At 48.5% G+C, this 19,114-nt stretch overlaps 1 protein-coding gene across 1 annotated transcript; it reads right to left on the bottom strand.

Annotated features, from left to right (window-relative positions):
* Positions 1 to 16,688: 16,688 nt before the first annotated feature.
* LOC133622889 (uncharacterized) lies at positions 16,689 to 18,676 on the bottom strand. The gene is made up of 3 exons (XM_061985722.2): positions 17,272 to 18,676; positions 16,945 to 17,059; positions 16,689 to 16,711 (listed from the first exon to the last, which is right to left on the bottom strand). The coding sequence occupies exons 1-2, from the start codon at positions 18,674 to 18,676 to the stop codon at positions 16,995 to 16,997; spliced, it is 1,470 nt and encodes a 489-aa protein (XP_061841706.1). The 3' UTR covers positions 16,689 to 16,711; positions 16,945 to 16,994.
* Between the last annotated feature and the right edge of the window lie 438 nt (positions 18,677 to 19,114).

Raw genomic sequence — 19,114 nt, 5'->3', positions numbered from 1 at the left:
CCGGGTTTGTAGTCGGGAGCTGGTCTGCGATGGCGATTTCCCATGATCTGGTTCCGACTGGCCGTGCGAGACAAGGCGGCACGGGTATCAGGCCACACACGGTGCAGGGAGGTAGTCACGGAGGGGACAGTGGACTCGACCTCTTGAGGAGAAGATGGGAGGTTGGAAACCATGCACCACATGAAAAAGACAGGCCAGCAGATGAACAGATGAGGGTGTTACGGGCATACTCCACCCATGGGAGCTAGGTGGACCACTGATGGATGCTGGTGACAAACACATCTCAGAGCCGCCCCTAAGTCCTGGTTGGCTCTTTCCGACTGTCCATTAGATTGTGGGTGTTAGGAAGTGGTGGAGTGGATCCCAAGGATGCAGAGACGTGTTGTGTCGTGTTGTGTTGTGTTGTTCTTCCTTTTATTTAGGAGGAAGCACAAAGTAGCAAAACAAAGGCGATGGTGGTAAACACAACAAAACACACCATGTAAAAAAACTACTAAGAGAGATAACACACAAAACTAAAAGCGCTAGACAAGGCTAGGAAAAATACTTCATGAAAGAAGTTAATATAAGGACAAAGTACAAACTAAAAACGCTAGACAAGGCTAGGAAAACATACTTCATGAAAGAAGTTAATATAAGGACAAAGTACAAACTAAAAACGCTAGACAAGGCTAGGAAAAATACAGGCAAACCTTAGATGAATGGCACACGACGAACTAGTGAGTTCTCTGGCAAGATCAACAGGTTTGCAAGCAGTGACAAAGTTCCGGCGCTCACAGGCCGTCAGCAGCCAGGTTAAATAGGCTGCTTCTAATCTAAGTCAGGTGTGTGCTGCTGCCTTGCGCCAGCTGCACTCCATACTGTGGACGAGAGAGAGAGTGAACATGGTGTGCAGACAACAACAGAACTGAGCAAGGAAATTTCAGATTACCACAGTACCCCCCCCTTCAACGGACGCCTCCTGGCGGCCTACCTGGCTTGTCTGGGAATCGAATGTAAAATTCCTTGATCAAGTCTTTGTCAATAATAAGCGATCTTGAAATCCATGACCGCTCCTCCGGGCCGTACCCCTCCCAGTCTACCAGGTATTGGAATCCCCTGCCCCTTCTTCTCACATCCAAGATGGTGTTTACTGTAAACGCTGGGTGACCCTCAACCAGCCTGGGTGGAGGAGGCGGTACCTCAGGAGGACTGAGCGGGCTGGATGCGACAGGCTTGATGCGAGACACGTGAAAGACAGGATGGCATTTGAGAGATCTTGGGAGACGGAGCTTGACTGCAACACGGTTGATTATCTTGACAATGGGGAATGGTCCAATGAACCTGGGAGCCAGTTTCCTAGAGTCGGTGGCCAATGGTAGGTCCCGGGACGACAACCAGACCTTCTGTCCCAACTGGTAGTGTGGGGCTGGTGTGCGATGGCGGTTGGCTAAGAGTTGGTTCCTGGCCGATGTTCTTTTTAACTCCGCCTTGGTGTTGCGCCAAGCCTGGTGAGCCCGACGCAGGTGTGCCGTTACGGATGGTACGTCGGCATTGGGTTGGGTAGAAGGAAAAACTGGGGGTTGGAAACCATAGGCGACGTGAAATGGAGACAGGTTGGTGGCGGAGCTAATGAGGGAATTGTGAGCGTATTCTATCCATGGGAGATTCTCAGACCAGGTTGAGGGTTGCTGATGACAAGTGCACCGGATGGCCGCCTCCAGGTCTTGGTTGGTCCGCTCGGTCTGTCCATTGCTCTGTGGGTGGTAGCCGGAGGATAGGCTAGGGGAGGCCCCCAGAGACTTGCAGAATGCCCTCCAGACAGCCGAGGAAAACTGTGGCCCTCTGTCGGATACCACATCAGTGGGGATGCCGTGTAGCCGGAAAGCGTGGAGCACTAATAGTTGGGCTGTTTCAAGAGCCGAAGGCAGCTTGGGGAGGGCCACGAAGTGGGCCATTTTCGAGAACCGGTCCACAATGGTCAAGACAGTGTCATTTCCTTCGGAGGGGGGAAGTCCTGTGACAAAGTCCACCGCTATGTGTGACCACGGGCGGGAGGGGATGGGTAATAGGTGTAACAGTCCTGCTGGGGCCTGGTGGGATGCCTTGTTCCGGGAGCAGGACCGACATGCTGCCACAAACGCCTTCGTATCTGCCAGAATGGATGGCCACCAAAAACGCTGGGAGAGGACAAAACTGGTGCGACGAATACCTGGATGGCAAGCGATCTTTGACCCATGTGCCCAATCCAGAACGCTGGAACGGAGCCGAGGAACCACAAACAACCGACCTGGTGGGCAGCCCCGAGGAGATGTGTCCGACTTTAGGGCCTCCAAGACTTGCCGCTCGATGTCCCACTGGAGTCCCCCAATGATGTGGGTATGGGGAACAATTGGTTCAGGTGAGGAATCCTCAAGAGACGAAGAGTAGAGACGGGACAGGGCATCGGGCTTCCCATTCTGAGAACCAGGTCGAAAAGTGATGATAAAGTTAAAACGGGTCAGAAAAAGTGCCCACCTGGCTTGGCGGGGGTTCAGTCTCTGTGCGGTCCTTAAGTAGGACAGGTTCTTGTGGTCCGTGAAGATGATGAATGGTAGCTCCGCCCCTTCCAGCCAATGTCTCCACTCCTGAAGGGCCAAGATGACCGCCAGAAGCTCCCTGTTGCCAATGTCATAATTTTTCTCAGCAGGGGATAGGCGACGAGAGAAGAAAGCACAGGGGTGCAACTTCTGGTCGGTGGTAGATTGCTGGGAGAGTACGGCCCCTACACCTGAATCAGAAGCGTCCACCTCAACAAAAAATTGGAGAGAACGGTCAGGGTAACAAAGCACAGGAGCAGAAGTAAACAATCTTTTCAGCCTCAAGAACGCGGAATTGGCTTCGGGTGTCCATTCAAACGGAACTTTAGTAGAGGTTAGCCTTGTAAGTGGCTCAGCGACGCGACTAAAATTGCGAATAAATCGCCGATAAATTAGAGAAGCCCAAGAATCTCTGAAGGTGCTTCTTGGACACCGGAGTGGGCCAGTCTACTACTGCTTTGACCTTAGCGAGGTCTGGTCTGAGTCTACCCTCCTCAATGATAAATCCTAAGAAGGGAATGGAGGATGAGTGAAACTCGCATTTTTCCGCCTTGACGAACAGTTTATTTTCGAGCAATCATTGAAGGACCAACCGAACCTGCTGCACATGTTCGTCAAATGTCGATGAATAAATTAATATATCGTCCAGGTAAACGAAGAGAAACCGACCTGTCATGTCCCGAAAAATATCGTTAATGAAGCCCTGAAAAACGCCAGGTGCATTTGTAAGTCCAAAAGGCATGACAAGATACTCAAAATGTCCGAGAGGAGTGTTGAATGCGGTCTTCCATTCATCCCCCTCTCGGATGCGAACTAGATGGTACGCGTTTCGTAGATCGAGTTTAGTAAAAAACTTTGCGGACTGTAAGGGAGTAAAAGCAGAATCAAGGAGTGGAAGAGGATACTTATTCTTGACAGTAATCTGATTAAGAGCACGGTAGTCTATACAAGGCCGTAGGGACTTGTCCTTCTTTTCGACGAAAAAAAATCCGGCGGCTACCGGTGCGGTCGAAGGGGCGAATGAGGCCCGCAGCTATTGATGTGTTTATGTATTCTTCTAGTGCTTTGAGTTCGGTGTTAGACACCTTGTACAAACGGGTCGATGGTAAAGCCGCTCCGGCTAGCAAATCGATACCACAATCGTAGGGTCGGTGGGGGGGAAGTGAGAGTGCTCTATCCTTGCTAAACACCGCTCTTAAGTCATGGTAGTTTGTGGGCACGTTTGTCAAGTCTATGTTCTCTATAACGGCGGTAGGTGGCGGTGTGTGAGATCCTGCTGCGGAACGAAGACAATGTGTGTGGCAGGTCACACTCCAATTAATAATGGCCGAACGAGGCCAGTCTATGTGCGGGTTATGCTTATGTAACCAGGTGATCCCCAGAATGACGGGCGCGGACCGTGATGGCACAATAAAAAAAATTATTTTCTCACAATGATTACCAGACAAGCGCAGGTTGATTGGCAGGGTCTGGTGGGTTATGCTGGCTAATAGGCGCCCATCAAGAGAATACACCCTCTTGGGCACATACAGTTTTACAACAGGAGTCTCATGAACTCAAAATCCAAAAAGTTATCATCTGCTCCTGAGTCAATGAGAGCGCAAATGTCTATTTGTTGGTTAGGCCAAGAAAGAGTACCTTTTAGTTGCATTCTGCCTGCGGCCAACGAAGGAGAACGGCGACCTCTGGTGGACGTGTCCTCTGGCGAGTGAGGGCGCACTCGTGGCCGTGCGGCGGGGCGCGGCAGTTCCTTGCAGCGGGAGATGAGATGATCAGCGGCCCCACAGTATAGGCAGAGTTTGAGGCGAAAGCGGCGTTCCCTCTCGGCGGTGGTGAGTCGGCGACCTCCCAGTTGCATCGGCTCATCTATCTGCCACGAAGGAGATGTGTCTTCGGGAACGAGATGCTCCATCTTGCAGATGGCAGGTCTAGCAGGCGCTGATTGGCTGCTAGGTGGGGCTTGTCTCCCTCGTCGATCCCTCCTCTCCTCCAATAGGCGGAAGTCGATTTGCACCGCCAGCTCGATGAGATCATCCAGATTCGTCGGAAGTGACAGCGGGATCATCATGTGACGAATCTCGTCCGCGAGACCCAGGTAGAAGGCGTCCAACAGCGCCGAGGGACCCCAGTCACAGTCGGCGGCCATGGTGCGGAACTCGATCGCGTAATCTGCGACCCGTCGTGAACCCTGTTGCAGCCGGAAAAGGGATCTAGCTGCCTCTCTACCTGGGAGTCGTCGTTGGAAGATTTGCCTCAAGGATTTGGAAAAGTTTGCATACGTGGAGCTGGAGGCGGTCTGACGGTTCCATTCTGCAGTCGCCCAGGTGCCCGCACGGCCCGACAGGTGGGAGATGACAAACGCTACCTTAGCCCGCTCAGAGGTGAAAGCGGAAGCGTTTAGTTCAAAATGTAGTTCACACTGCGTCAGGAATTGTCTTACATCTTCCTTTTCTCCGGAAAAACGTTCGGGTCGGGATAGCCGCATGTTGCTGGTACTGGCGGGTTGTGTAGGTTGGGTGGATGCCTGGTCTGGCACGGTGGTCGAGGTGGGTACGACGGTGGCTAGCAGCATGTTGACTCGCTCCAACATGGTGTCTTGACGCTCCGACAGTCCCTGTAGACCTCGGCTCAGGTGGTCTAGCTGGTCCCCCTGCTGGTTGATTCGTTGAGCCTGGCCTTGCAATGCTCTTTTCCAGGAGTCTGTCTCTGCGGGTTCCATAGTATGGCCGGAACTTTTCTGTTAGGAAGTGGTGGAGTGGATCCCAAGGATGCAGAGACGTGTTGTGTACAATTGTTCTTCCTTTTATTTAGGAGGAAGCACAAAGTAGCAAAACAAAGGCGATGGTGGTAAACACAACAAAACACACCATGTAAAAAAACTACTAAGAGAGATAACACACAAAACTAAAAGCGCTAGACAAGGCTAGGAAAAATACTTCATGAAAGAAGTTAATATAAGGACAAAGTACAAACTAAAAACGCTAGACAAGGCTAGGAAAACATACTTCATGAAAGAAGTTAATATAAGGACAAAGTACAAACTAAAAACGCTAGACAAGGCTAGGAAAAATACAGGCAAACCTTAGATGAATGGCACACGACGAACTAGTGAGTTCTCTGGCAAGATCAACAGGTTTGCAAGCAGTGACAAAGTTCCGGCGCTCACAGGCCGTCAGCAGCCAGGTTAAATAGGCTGCTTCTAATCTAAGTCAGGTGTGTGCTGCTGCCTTGCGCCAGCTGCACTCCATACTGTGGACGAGAGAGAGAGTGAACATGGTGTGCAGACAACAACAGAACTGAGCAAGGAAATTTCAGATTACCACAGTGGGTGGTACCCTGATGGCATGCTGACTTTGGCCCCTAACAAGTTGCAGAAGGATCTCCATGTAGCGGATGAAAATTGAGGACCTCTGTCTGACACATCCATGGTGGTCCATGAAATCGAACCACATGGGTGACCAGAAGCTTGGCGGTCTCCAGGGAAGAGGGAAGTCTGCGAAGGGGGACAAAGTGTGTGAATTTAGAGAATCTGTCTACTATAGTGAGGATGACAGAAAAGCCCCTGGAGATGGGTAGACCTGTGACAAAGTCCAGCGCGATGTGCGACCATGGACGGGAGGGGATCGGAAGGGGCTGCAGCAACCCCGCAGGAGCTTGATGGGAAGCCTTGCTCCTGGCGCAAACAAGGCATGCAGCCACAAACTTCTTAGTGTCGGTGTGAATGGTAGGCCACCAGAACCGCTGTGTGAGCAGGAACTCTGTGCGTCTGGCACCTGGATGGCAGGCAATATTGGAGGTATGAGCCCACGACAAGACCTCTGCACGTAGAGTTCTTGGAACAAAAAGGCGGCCAGGAGGACATCCAGCAGGTGATGGGGAGTCCTTGATAGCCTCTGACACTCGTTGCTCTACCTCCCACTGTACTGCGCCAAGGACTGACGAAGGAGAGTCTCTGGGGGAGTGTCTTCTGTAGGATGAGAGAACATCCTAGACAAGGCATCAGGCCTTCCATTGAGTGAGCCCAGGCGAAAAGTGATACACAAGTCAAACCTTGTGAGGAAGAGGGCCCACCGGGCCTGGCGGAGATTGAGACGTTGGGCAGAGCAAAAGTAGGCTAGGTTCCGATGATCCGTGTAAATGATGAAGGGGTGTTTGGCACCCTCCAGCCAGTGCCTCCATTCTTGAAGGGCGAGGATCACTCCCAGAAGCTCTCGGTTCCCGATATCATAGTTCCCCTGCGCAGGGGAAAGGCGTTTGGAGAAGAAGGTGCAGGGGTGCAATTTCTGATCGGAACTGGAATGCTGGGACAAAAACAGTCCTTGCACCGGTGTCCGATGCGTCCACCTCGACAAAAAAAGAGAGGTCAGGATTAGCGTGGACTAACACAGGAGCGGAGGTAAAAAGGCATTTAAGGTGTCGAAAAGCGTGGTCAGCCTCCGAAGACCACACGAAAGGAACCTTAGCGGACGTTAATTTATTTAACGTTAATTTTACTGAAGTCTCTAATAAAACGCCGGTAAAAATTAGCAAACCCCAAAAACCTCTGCAGCAGCTTCCTGGAGGACGGTGTTGGCCAGTCTACAACCGCTTCTGGCTTAACCTGCCCCCTGTCAACAATCAATCCCAAAAACGACACTGGGCGAATGAAAAGTGCACTTTTGGGGCTTGACAAATAAACGGTTCTTCAAAAGTCTCTGTAAGACCAAACGGACATGATGATGGTGTAATTCAATGGAGCGTGAAAAAATAAGTATGTCATCCAAGTAGACTACCACAAAACGGCCTATCATGTCACGAAGTACATCGTTAATTAAACATTGAAAAACACCAGGAGCATTTGTGAGGCCGAATGGCCTTGCGCAATATTCGAAATGGCCAAGCGGTGTGTTAAAAGCAGCCTTCCATTCATCGCCTTCACGAATGCGCACGAGGTGATACGCATTACGTAGGTCGAATTTCGTAAATACTACCACCCCATGCAGGGGAGCAAATGAAGATTCTAGCAGTGGAAGAGGGTATTTATTCATAATAGTAATCTTGTTAAGGGCTCGGTAGTCTATACATGGTCGCAACCCACCATCCTTCTTAACAAAGAAAAACCCTGCCACCACAGGAGCAGAAGAGGGACGAATGTGTCCGGCGGTGAGAGAAGAGGAGATGTATTCCTCCATAGCCTGCTGTTCGGGGCGCGAAATATACAGCCGCGAAGAAGGTAGTGGAGACCCTGGAAGGAGATCAATGGCACAGTCATACGGGCGGTGGGGGGTAGCGACGTAGCCCGGTCTTTACAAAAAACATCACTAAGGGAGTGATATTTGTCAGGAATCAATGAAAGATCAGGGGGCTGAAGACTGGGAAGAATGACAGGTTTAGTGGGAGACGAAGCGGAACGCAAACAGTGACTATGACAGAAAATACTCCAATTAGTAATCTTAAGTGTGGTCCAGTCTATACTGGGACTGTGACGTCGCAACCATGGAAGTCCAAGAACTACGGGTGCTGAACGAGAAGGCATTATCAGAAAATTAATCTCTTCACGGTGATTACCAGAAATAAGGAGGGATGTGGCGTGTGTTTGATGAGTAATATTAGCCAGGTGGCGCCAGACAAGTGAGCTAACATTCTTAATACGTTCAATACACACAGAAGGAATATTTAAAGACTCCACAAGCCCACTGTCAATACTGTTCTCATCAGCCCCTGAGTCAATTAGTGCCTTAATAGGGTAAGAACCCCCCACCCATGACAGAGTACCTTCCACTTGAAGTCTTCCCACCGTAGAAGATGCAGACGTCGCCACAGGAGCAGGCGGCGAAGGTGGCAAACTCCCCGGTGGAAGTGGAACAGCCCCCTGTGGGGCACGCAGGACAGTGAACGACGACGTGGTCTGCAGCTCCGCAGTACAGACATAGCTGCAACCTCAGCCGACGACTCCTCTCTGCTGATGACAGGCGGCTGCCACCCAACTGCATAGGTATGGCCCCCTCTGGCCCCTCCTTCGGGGCACTGCAGTCAGAAAGCGGAAGCGACCACACCTAAGGCTTGGCCGTAGATTGTGTGGAGCTGGTAGGTGACTGCCATCTGGTGGATGGAGGACCCCTCACCTTCTGGGCGTGTCGTTCTCGTAGGCGGTTGTCCAATCAGATTGAGAGCGAGATGAGCTCCGAGGGTCTCATGTCGGACAGCCAGCTCGTCTAAGACTAGCCAAAAATATTCCCCGTAATGCTCTCTCCCCCTCAGCCACTCTCCGCCGCCAGGATCCGGAAGGAGACTGAATGGTCCGCTACAGAGGAGGACCCCTGGCGTGTAGCAAGGAGGCGGCCTCCTGCCTCTCGTTCCCTCACTGGGTGATCAAAGACTCTGCGCAGCTCAGCAGAAAACAGGGGTAGGCTGGAACGAAGTTCGGGTTTGCTCTCACACCTCCATAGCCCAGCGTGCTGCTCTTCCAGCCAGTAAACTGAGTACATATGCCACACGGGCGGAGTCTGTCATATATGTGTGAGGCTGCTGTGCAAAAACTAAAGAGCATTGATATAAAAAAAAAATCTGCATTGTCTAAAGTCCCCCTCATACCTGGGCGGATGTGGTATGCTGGGCTCCCGGGTAGGAAAACCCGATGTCGAGGCGAACGAGTAAGAAGAGGTTCCAGCTGCAGGTTGAGTAGCCTCTGAGCGGGGGAGGGACCAACAAGCGTGTATGCATCTCCTGCACAAGCGTTGTCAGGTTCGACAAAGTCTGTTCTTGATCACTTATTCGTTGACCATGGGCCATGAGGGCCCGCTGGATCTGATTCTCATCTGCGGGTTCCATAATTGACTCGGCAGTTCTGTCACAGTTCAATTAAAAGTAGAACAGAGGAACCCAAGGATGCAGATGGAATGTGAGTAAATAGTTCTTTATTTAACAAAAAGGCACTCACAACAATAATCCAAAAATAGAAGATAACAAAAAGCGACGGCGCGAAAAAGAGCACCGTGAGGAAAAGAACAAAAGCTAATATACAAAGCTAGTTAAACTTGGGTCGGAGTTGCAAAACGTGCGAACTAACATAGTACTTACCAAGCTGGATGGCACTGGAAATAGCCAAGAAAGTAAGAAGCATAAATACAAGCAGAATAGGAATCTTCATACAACAGGAGTCGAGGAGTGGAATTGCAGAGTGCCATCCAGCTGAAGAGGTGCTGCTTAAATAGTTTCAGGCTGATTGGACACAGCTGTGCACAGGGAAACACAGGAACTCTAGGAATAAGACAAACAATAAGAGCCAGGTCTGCTGCACCAACAAAGGCAAACTGAACAAAAACCCCAAGATGGCAGCAGGCGGTGACAGTTTCAGTACATTAATAGTTGTCTCACACATATTTTTGGTCTGGGCATAGGAGGGTCATCCTGGTGCACATTCAAGTCATTCAGAGTCATTTTTTTACATCAATGATTCCATTTCTCACATGTCGTTCACTAAAGAGACCGTGATGAATGGAAGAATGTGTTTTTTGTTAAGTTTTGGTTTGTTTGTTGCTGTTTTCTACTATTTTGAGGTTTATTGAAAATAAATGAACATTTTTCCATGCACTAAAAGGAAACAATTTGGGACAAGCATGCATAAGTCTAAATCAGACCTGGTGAAATTAAGGCCAGGGGCCACACGCAACCCGTTAAGATTTTCAATCTGGCCCGCCGGACATTCCCAAAAAATGTGTTTACATCTTTAAGATTGAAACTGTAGCTGCCATTATGATGTGCAATGATGTTTTCGAATTACCGTAAATTTAGAACCATACAAAGTATTTCAATGGTTGGAAACTGCACTTTTGCATGATACACTTGTTACTATGGTAATCTAATTAGTTTCTATGGCAATCTTAGTCACAGCAGCTCAGATGAGGCACCAAGCAGTGTGGGTGGGGAGCGTTTCCACAGAGTGCTTCCAGAGCGGCCGCCCTGAAATGCGGGTGTCAGGGACAGACGCTGAAGGAGATTTTTACAACAAAGTTCTAAAGCTTAGTGATATATCAGATATATCAGATTGTAGGTGATTTTTTTTTTTACCCTTTTCATGTTCATATTTCGCTGTGTTTGTTGCATTTTTGTTGTGTTTCCCTTGATTGTAAAATATGTCGATCGAGAGGGGGTGTGACGTTCATATGTTGTCAATATTTAGTGTTTTTTTTTTCGGTTATAGATAATATTGTAAATTCTGCATTCTTTATTTTCATGTACATTCTGGGTGTCTTATTCAGTAAAAAAATGTAAAATTCCATTCCGTTTTTTAAGGCGGTCTCGCAAAGTTTTTAGCATTCAATCCGACATTATTGTGAGGTTTTGTATTAGTGTTCCTAAAAATAGATATACCGCCCCCAGACAGTTTTTTAAATCTAAATTTGGCCCCCTGAGGCATAATAATTGCCCAAGCCTGGTCTAAATTATGGGGAAAGGAAGAAGTGACATTTAAAAATATATGTCTTTCTGTTTTGTTTTGTTTTCTAAGGGAAAGTAAAATAAGTGAAGTGATATATTTTAAGAAATATTAAAGTAAAGTTAAAGTACCAATGATTGTCACACACACACTAGATGTGGCAAAATTATTCTCTGCATTTGACCCATCACCCATGATCACCCCCTGGGAGGTGAGGGGAGCAGTGAGCAGCAGTGGAGGCCACGCCCGGGAATCATTTTTGGTGATTTAACCCCCAATTCTAACCCTTGATGCTGAGTGCCAAGCAGGGAGGTAATGGGTCCCATTTTTATAGTCTTTGGTGTGACTCGGCCGGGGTTTGAACTCACAACCTACCGATCTGAGGGCGGACACTCTAACCACTAGGCCACTGAGTAGGTTAATTCATTCATTCATTCATTCACTTAATGGAAATGTTTTGCTTGAAGGACGGAATGTTAATAAAGAATATGCTAAGAACTTTGAAAGCACTACTTGTAACTAGAACCAGACTGTGATTACACAGGAACGATCTGACATGTGCACTGATATAAAAAGAACATCATCTCAGGATGTGTTTTCTTTCTTGTTTCCAACAGTGCCTCGGTGAGTCAGAGTGGACCAAGGCCTTGATCCATCCTCCATCCTTGCTCTGCCAACAACAACCACATGCTGATTCAACAACCTGCAAGATGACAAATCCACTGTCATCTGCAGTGCCACTTTCTTCAGTTCTAGCTTTACCTGGGCATGAAGAGGACTTATCACATGATCATCTGTGTTCTGACTGCTGGAGGTCCACTTCCAGAAGTGCATTGTTACTTGTGTCCAGATGGGTGCTAGCAAGTACTCAGTAAGTGATGAGTAACAAGGTGGGCACCAATATTCTGAGCAGCGCTCGCAGGGAAGCCATAACAGCTCTGTGTATTGTAAGACAATCACATCACAAGCAACCAAAGTGGAATGGCGCCTCCTCAGAGCTGGCTGTACCATACATTTGATGCAAGAACAAATTGTGCACCAAAATTCATATTGCGGCTTGTTGCGCGACTAGTCTTCCTCACAGGAAATAAAACACACTGGTCAATCCCAAGTTCTTTTGGATGACATATATGTTGAGTAAAAAGAGAGACAGAATGGTACTTGGCAAAGTTTTACTCAAGCTTTAGGAGACCAGCCCTTTCATTGCGACAATAGCGTCAACAAGAAGAGGTCTATATCCAAACAAAAATAGTCAGCTTACGTAGAGCGAAAACAGCCACTTTCGCCCAGAAAGGAGCACAGCTGTTTCTTCAAAACAGATAAGGTGTCATGTCTGTATTATCATGTTTTGTTTTAAGTCATGTTTTGTTTAGTTTCTGTCTTTTCACTCCCTTGTCTGGTCACCATAGCAACCATTAGTTTTCACCTGTCACGTCACGCACCTGTTTCACGTCTTGAGTCACGCACCTGTTTTCGTTAATCATGTCCATAGTATTTAAGTTAATTCATTTTCTGTTGTTCGGCCTGACGACCTCGCACCCCATATATGCTTCTGCACACCCTTATGATCCTTGCTGCTCCTTTTTCATGCCGGTTCCATGCCAAGTAAGTTTTTGTTTCTCAAGCCACAGTTAATGTTTTATTTAATTGTTCATAGTTTCCGCCACTGTGCGTGCTTTTCATTTGTACTTTTTTGCTATAGTCTTTTGGTTTCATAGCTTATTCTCCGCCATTGTGCGCGCTTTTTGTTTGATCTTTTTTTAATAAATAAATCATGTACCTTGGTTCCCGTCTCGCCCGTGCCAACTTTCCGTTGCATCCCGGAAAAGCAAACTCCAAAGATCAAGTCGTGACAGTAGGTCGTCAGCAGACCCGCTTTTCCGCACGTAAGTTGGCCGATTTGGACAATTTGGATGAGGCTTCTTGGGAGGTGCTGCGCGCCATGGAGGCAGAGACGCTGCGCTTTTCCCCCAGGGAGCGCAGGGGGATGATGTGGGGGAATGGAGGCAAGTTGGTGCCGATCGGTACGTCACCTCAGCCACGGAAGCGCCGTCAAAGGCGAGGGACGCCAGGAAAGACTTCCGCGAGCCTGCAGGACACGCCGCTCCCACAAGCCCCTCCCCCTCCGGGCGGAAGCATGCAGCAGTCTGCCCGGCTTCCCCATGATGACATCACAGACCAGGATTTTTTTTTCAACTCTTTTTCTTTAGATCACCCACCTCCAGCTAAAAACTCTAAAGCCATGACTTTGATAAAACATTATCAAAACATGTTTTTAGAAATCAGGTCTAATCAGTCCAAGCCACTTCCCAAATTTCATGCCCCGCCCCCCAAGACTCAAGTCCCGCCCCCGTCACAATATTTTTCTTTTTTTCCGCCCACACAACCCCAGGTGGGGGATAAAAAAAACCAAAAACAATTTGGACAATTTAATGGGGAAGTTTCTGCCCTCCTCCGCCCACCCCTACAGAGAGTTCCAGACCGCAGGGAGCGCGTCTGGTATCCGCCCCTTGAGGGGGGGGCTGGGGTCGGGAGCTGTGTTGGTGGGGTGGCTCGGCATCACCATGCCAAGCCACAGCCTCCCTCACGGCCGCCACCACCAGTCTACCGACCCGTCAAGCCACAGCCTCCAGCACGACCGCCCTCACCAGTCTTCCGACCTGCAAAGCCGCAACCCCCAGCTAGGCCACCTCCACCTGCACCAAGGCTAGCACCTGTCGCCGCACCAAGGCTAGCACCAGCTCCACCACGCCAAGTTCCTCGCCAAGCTCCGGTACCAGCTCCACGACGCCAAGCTCCGGTACCAGCTCCACGACGCCAAGCTCCGGTACCAGCTCCACGACGCCAAGCTCCGGTACCAGCTCCACGACACCAAGCTCCGGTACCAGCTCCACGACGCCAAGCTCCGGAACCAGCTCCACGACGCCAAGCTCCGGTACCAGCTCCACGACGCCAAGCTCCGGTACCAGCTCCACGTCAAGACCAAGACACGCCATGCCAAGACCAAGACACACCATGCCAAGACCAAGACACGCCATGCCAAGACACGCCATGCCAAGACCAAGACACGCCATGCCAAGACCAAGACACGCCATGCCAAGACCAAGACACGCCATGCCAAGACCAAGACACGCCAAGCCAAGACCAAGACCAAGACCCGCCAAACCAAGACCAAGACCAAGACCAAGACCCGCTAAGCCAAGACCAAGACCAAGACACGCCATGCCAAGACCAAGACACGCCATGCCAAGACCAAGACACGCCATGCCAAGACCAAGACTCGCCATGCCAAGACCAAGACTCGCTATGCCAAGACCAAGACTCGCCATGCCAAGACCAAGACTCGCCATGCCAAGACCAAGACTCGCCATGCCAAGACCAAGACTCGCCATGCCAAGACCAAGACTCGCCATGCCAAGACCAAGACCCGCCATGCCAAGACCAAGACCCGCCATGCCAAGACCAAGACCCGCCATGCCAAGATCAAGACCCGCCATGCCAAGATCAAGACCCGCCATGCCAAGACCCACACCAAGACCAAGACCCAAGCCTAGACCAAGACCAAGACCCACGCCGAGCTTCGCCGCCGGACGCGCCACGCCGAGCTTCGCCGCCTGACTTGTCACGCCGAGCTGCCACGCCTGCCAAGTTGTCGACGCGCCTGCCTCCTCGTCGGCCACGGATATGGCCGCTACCTGGTCGCCCGCCACGCCAAGTGCGCCCACCTCCCAGTCGGCCACGAATGTGGTCATTCCCTGGGCGCCCGCCTCGCCTGCTGCAGCGGCGTTCCACTCGCCGCCGCCACCTAACTCTGCCCCGGTGGATACGGGGACACGTGGTCTGGCGACCCACCGCCATGTCCCCCTCCCGCCCGCCCATGACTTTTGTTAAGTTTTTTTTTCTTGGACATCTGGTATCTGTCCTTAAGGGAGGGGCTCTGTCATGTCTGTATTATCATGTTTTGTTTTAAGTCATGTTTTGTTTAGTTTCTGTCTTTTCACTCCCTTGTCTGGTCACCATAGCAACCATTAGTTTTCACCTGTCACGTCACGCACCTGTTTCACGTCTTGAGTCACGCACCTGTTTTCGTTAATCATGTCCATAGTATTTAAGTTAATTCATTTTCTGTTGTTCGGCCTGACGACCTCGCACCCCATATATGCTTCTGCACACCCTTATGATCCTTGCTGCTCCTTTTTCATGCCGGTTCCATGCCAAGTAAGTTTTTGTTTCTCAAGCCACAGTTAATGTTTTATTTAATTGTTCATAGTTTCCGCCACTGTGCGTGCTTTTCATTTGTACTTTTTTGCTATAGTCTTTTGGTTTCATAGCTTATTCTCCGCCATTGTGTGCGCTTTTTGTTTGATCTTTTTTTAATAAATAAATCATGTACCTTGGTTCCCGTCTCGCCCGTGCCAACTTTCCGTTGCATCCCGGAAAAGCAAACTCCAAAGATCAAGTCGTGACATAAGGAACTGGCCAAAACAGCTCTGTGAGCCGACAAACAGGAGCACTTAAGACACAACAAAGAGTTTGCGAGCGCACATAAGATAAAAGCAAGGAGGTCACGAGAAGACACACTACATGGGAAAATACTAGCTGATTCAAACATGACTATTGTAGAACGATCGAGGGCGAGTTCTTGGTCACTTATGTGGGTTTATTGTAGACAGTTTTTCATTAACGTCCTCCCAGCGCGGTAACAACACACAACAACCGCAGTCACGTTTTGGTATACCGTAAAGCAGTTGGTCTACCGTAAAGCAGTTGGTCTGCCGTAAACAGCAATGTTGTGACACTCTTAAACAGGGCAATACTGCCATCTACTGTGTTAACTCAATGACGACAACCCTCTTCTTTTTATGCGTATACTTTACTGAGTTTAAGTTCAGGGAACACAATAACAAACCGGCCACTGCCGTTCACATAACCGACTTCCCACCGGAGCCCGCGCATAGAGCAATGCATGCTGGGCGTTACCGTAAATACACTAAAAGAGTGTACCATAATAATGTGCAATGCAAAAACAGAACATTTACAATCTCCCACCTTTTTTTTTCTTTTTGTTTTTTTGAACACAAAAATCACAGTCTATTATTAATGTCCATAAGTATGAAAATGTAAGAACATGGTGACCAACAAAAAAAAACTGTCCACAAAAGAATAGTCTCTATTGCAGTTTCCACTCTCCAACACTGAGTGCCTTTAGGAGCTGAAGTGCGGATGCACCTCGTTTTGTCAAACAGTCAGCTAGCTGCTCTCCTGTAGGTGCCCAGAGAATCTGTTGGATTCTTTTACTTTGAAGAAGTTCTTTGATGCCACTTATTTCAAGGCGGAGCCTTTTCTCTGTCACTGACTTAGTAGACTTGATGGCGTCTGCAAGGGAGTGATTATCAGTGACACACACTATTGGTAAGACATGTTGTGATACATTCCCTGTGGTAAGTTCTGCATGAAGGTCAGATAAAGAAATGGCACTGTCAACAGCATCTGCAAGGGCAAGAGTTTCTCCAGCAAGAGTGCTCCGTACGACTCTCCTTATCTTTTTTGACTGCCAATACACAGGTGAGAATCTTCCTTCCTCACCCATCAGCAGAATGAGATGTCCCCCTTGAGTGCCTCCATCTGTAAGGTTTCCCAGCGAGGCGTCGCAGAACACTACTAGCTTTAGAGAACTGTCTTTTCCCAGGTTCTGAAACTTCAGTGTCACCTGTTCTGATTTCAATTTTTTCACCACCTTGTTTGTGTCATGTAATGTCTGCACAGTAGCATGTTTTATGTTAGCTGCAAGGACACATGTATCAAACATAATATCCGGTCTACTTTGTCTGGCAACCCACAGAAGTTGACCTATTTTTGATCTCAGGTCATCAATTTCACTTTCAGCCAAAAGAGCATCCCGTCTCATGGCTCTGGAGATGTCTATGTGAATTGGCTGGAGATTCTGTATGTAATTGTCTTGATGCATACATGTTACTCCATTTGCAGTGACGTACTCCATGCCTACATAGCGAAAACTGTCATGTTCTTCTCTGCCCACTTGAAAGGTAGATTGCAGGTGAGGGATTACGGTTGTTGTGAAAATCTGTGAACCACCCCAGATGAAATCATCAACATGACAAGCAAGCACCCCAGACACATTAAAATCTTTATCCAACCAATAAAATATAGCAGGGTCAATTTGTGACATATTTCCTCCAGTTTGCAACATTGTTTCTTTAACCCTATTGTACCAGTACAGTGATGCATCATTTAGTCCATAAACACATTTGTTTAGCTTCCATAGAGTTCCCTCACTCTTAGCTTCAGGTGGTGGACGAACATAGATGTCTCGGGATGACTCATTTCCTTGAAGGAATGCTGACTTTATGTCCATAGAGTGGGGTGTCCATCGGTTTTGACATATCACAGACATGAGTAGTCTAAGAGACTCTGAGGCACATGTTGGCGAGTCTTTTGGGAGATCTTTTGTGTTTAGCTCTTCAAATCCTCTCGCCACTAGCCTTGCTTTTGGAACTATGCCGTCTGGTGTGTCTTTGAGTGTACACACCCATCTTGTGGAAATGCATTTTTGTCCCATGTTTTTTACTTCATCAAACACATCGTGTTTCTCCCAGTTACTGATTTCAGTAAGTTTAGCTGATTCAAATGACACATCCTTTGTAACAAGTACATCCTCGTGATCAGATGGCTGTTCCACCCTGTCCGATGACTGAATCTGCAGTGTGTCAACCTGTGAAAGGTCAGCTGACCTTGTTGTGCCAGTGAGGTTAACTGGCTCAGTGTACTCCAGATTGTACCAGTCCTTGTGTTTTCCAGTTGCCTTTCCCGCTCGACCTAGCACTTTTGCTGTGTGTGAAATTCCAGTGTCTCTTTCCACATACTTTATGAATTGTCCTGCCTTTAGATTCATACTACGGTCTGTTCTTATGATAGGAGGTTGTCTGTCGGATGGATTATTATCATGCTCATTGCTGTCTCTGTCATTATTTGAGCTCCCTGCCGCATTCTCTGTGTCAGGCACACTGTCTACATCACTAGATACAGTATCGGGTAGATCTTCAACATGTTCAATGTCACATTCTGCTGCATTAAGTTCTGTCTGGTTTTCTTGTCTGTCACGAGACGTGTCAGTGTAGTGATCTGTGGCCTTGCGCAGTCTACAGCGATGCACCCGGACATAGGAGCCTCCATGTCTAACAAATATTACCACCCCGTCTCGTCCAATTACCACCCCAGGGCCTTTCCATTCATTGCAGTCCATTCTTTTGTAGTACACTTTATCTCCAGTTTCGTAGTATTCATCTGTGCTGCGAAGCTGTGTGCGCAGAGCTCTCCTGATTCTCTCAGAGCACTCTGCCTCAGTAAACGCTGTCCTTGCTGCATGTAATGCTGAAATGTGTTGTCCTACCCATTTACTCATGGTAGTGCCCTCCAGGGCAGGCGGTTTATCAACCAGCACAGAAGGTACGTTCGGGTTTTGTCCAAACACCAGCTGGTATGGACTAAATCCATGCACATTGTGCATTGTATTCTTTGCCATCAAGGCCCAATCTAGGGCTGCTTTCCAGTCACAAACACTGCTTTTCTTCACTTTTAACAGGATCTCTGTAAGGGTCTGGTTATGTCTTTCCATCAATCCATTACTCCATGGACTGTAGGCAGCAGTGGTTTTCACTTCAATATTAAAGTTCTCAGCCATGTCTCTCATTTCCTCATTATTGAATTCACCTCCATTGTCACAAAATTTTTTAGATGGGGCTCCATGAACACTCACCCAGGGATGAATAAAGTGCCTCACAATTTCACTGGATTTTTTTGTGGTAACAATGCTACCAGCACTGAACCTGGTGAAGTGATCAATCATGTGGAGGTACCACACATTTGGTTCTAGCTCGTGTAGATCTAATGCCACAGTTTAATTGTATGTTGAAGCCATTGGTAAACCAACTGATGGCTTTGGTTTGGGCTTGTTGTACTTGAGACATGTTTCACAGCTGCTTACGATGTCCTTCAGAATAGTAACACTCTCATCATCATTACTTCCAGCACTAATTAATAATTTTTTTAGTTTATCAACTGAGGCATGTCCAAACTGCTTGTGAAGTTTCACCAATACTTTGTGTTTTTCATCTTTACT

Source organism: Nerophis lumbriciformis, linkage group LG12 (assembly GCF_033978685.3).
Source record: "Nerophis lumbriciformis linkage group LG12, RoL_Nlum_v2.1, whole genome shotgun sequence".
Classification (NCBI taxonomy): domain Eukaryota; kingdom Metazoa; phylum Chordata; class Actinopteri; order Syngnathiformes; family Syngnathidae; genus Nerophis; species Nerophis lumbriciformis.
This window is presented reverse-complemented; position numbering and strand designations above follow the sequence as displayed.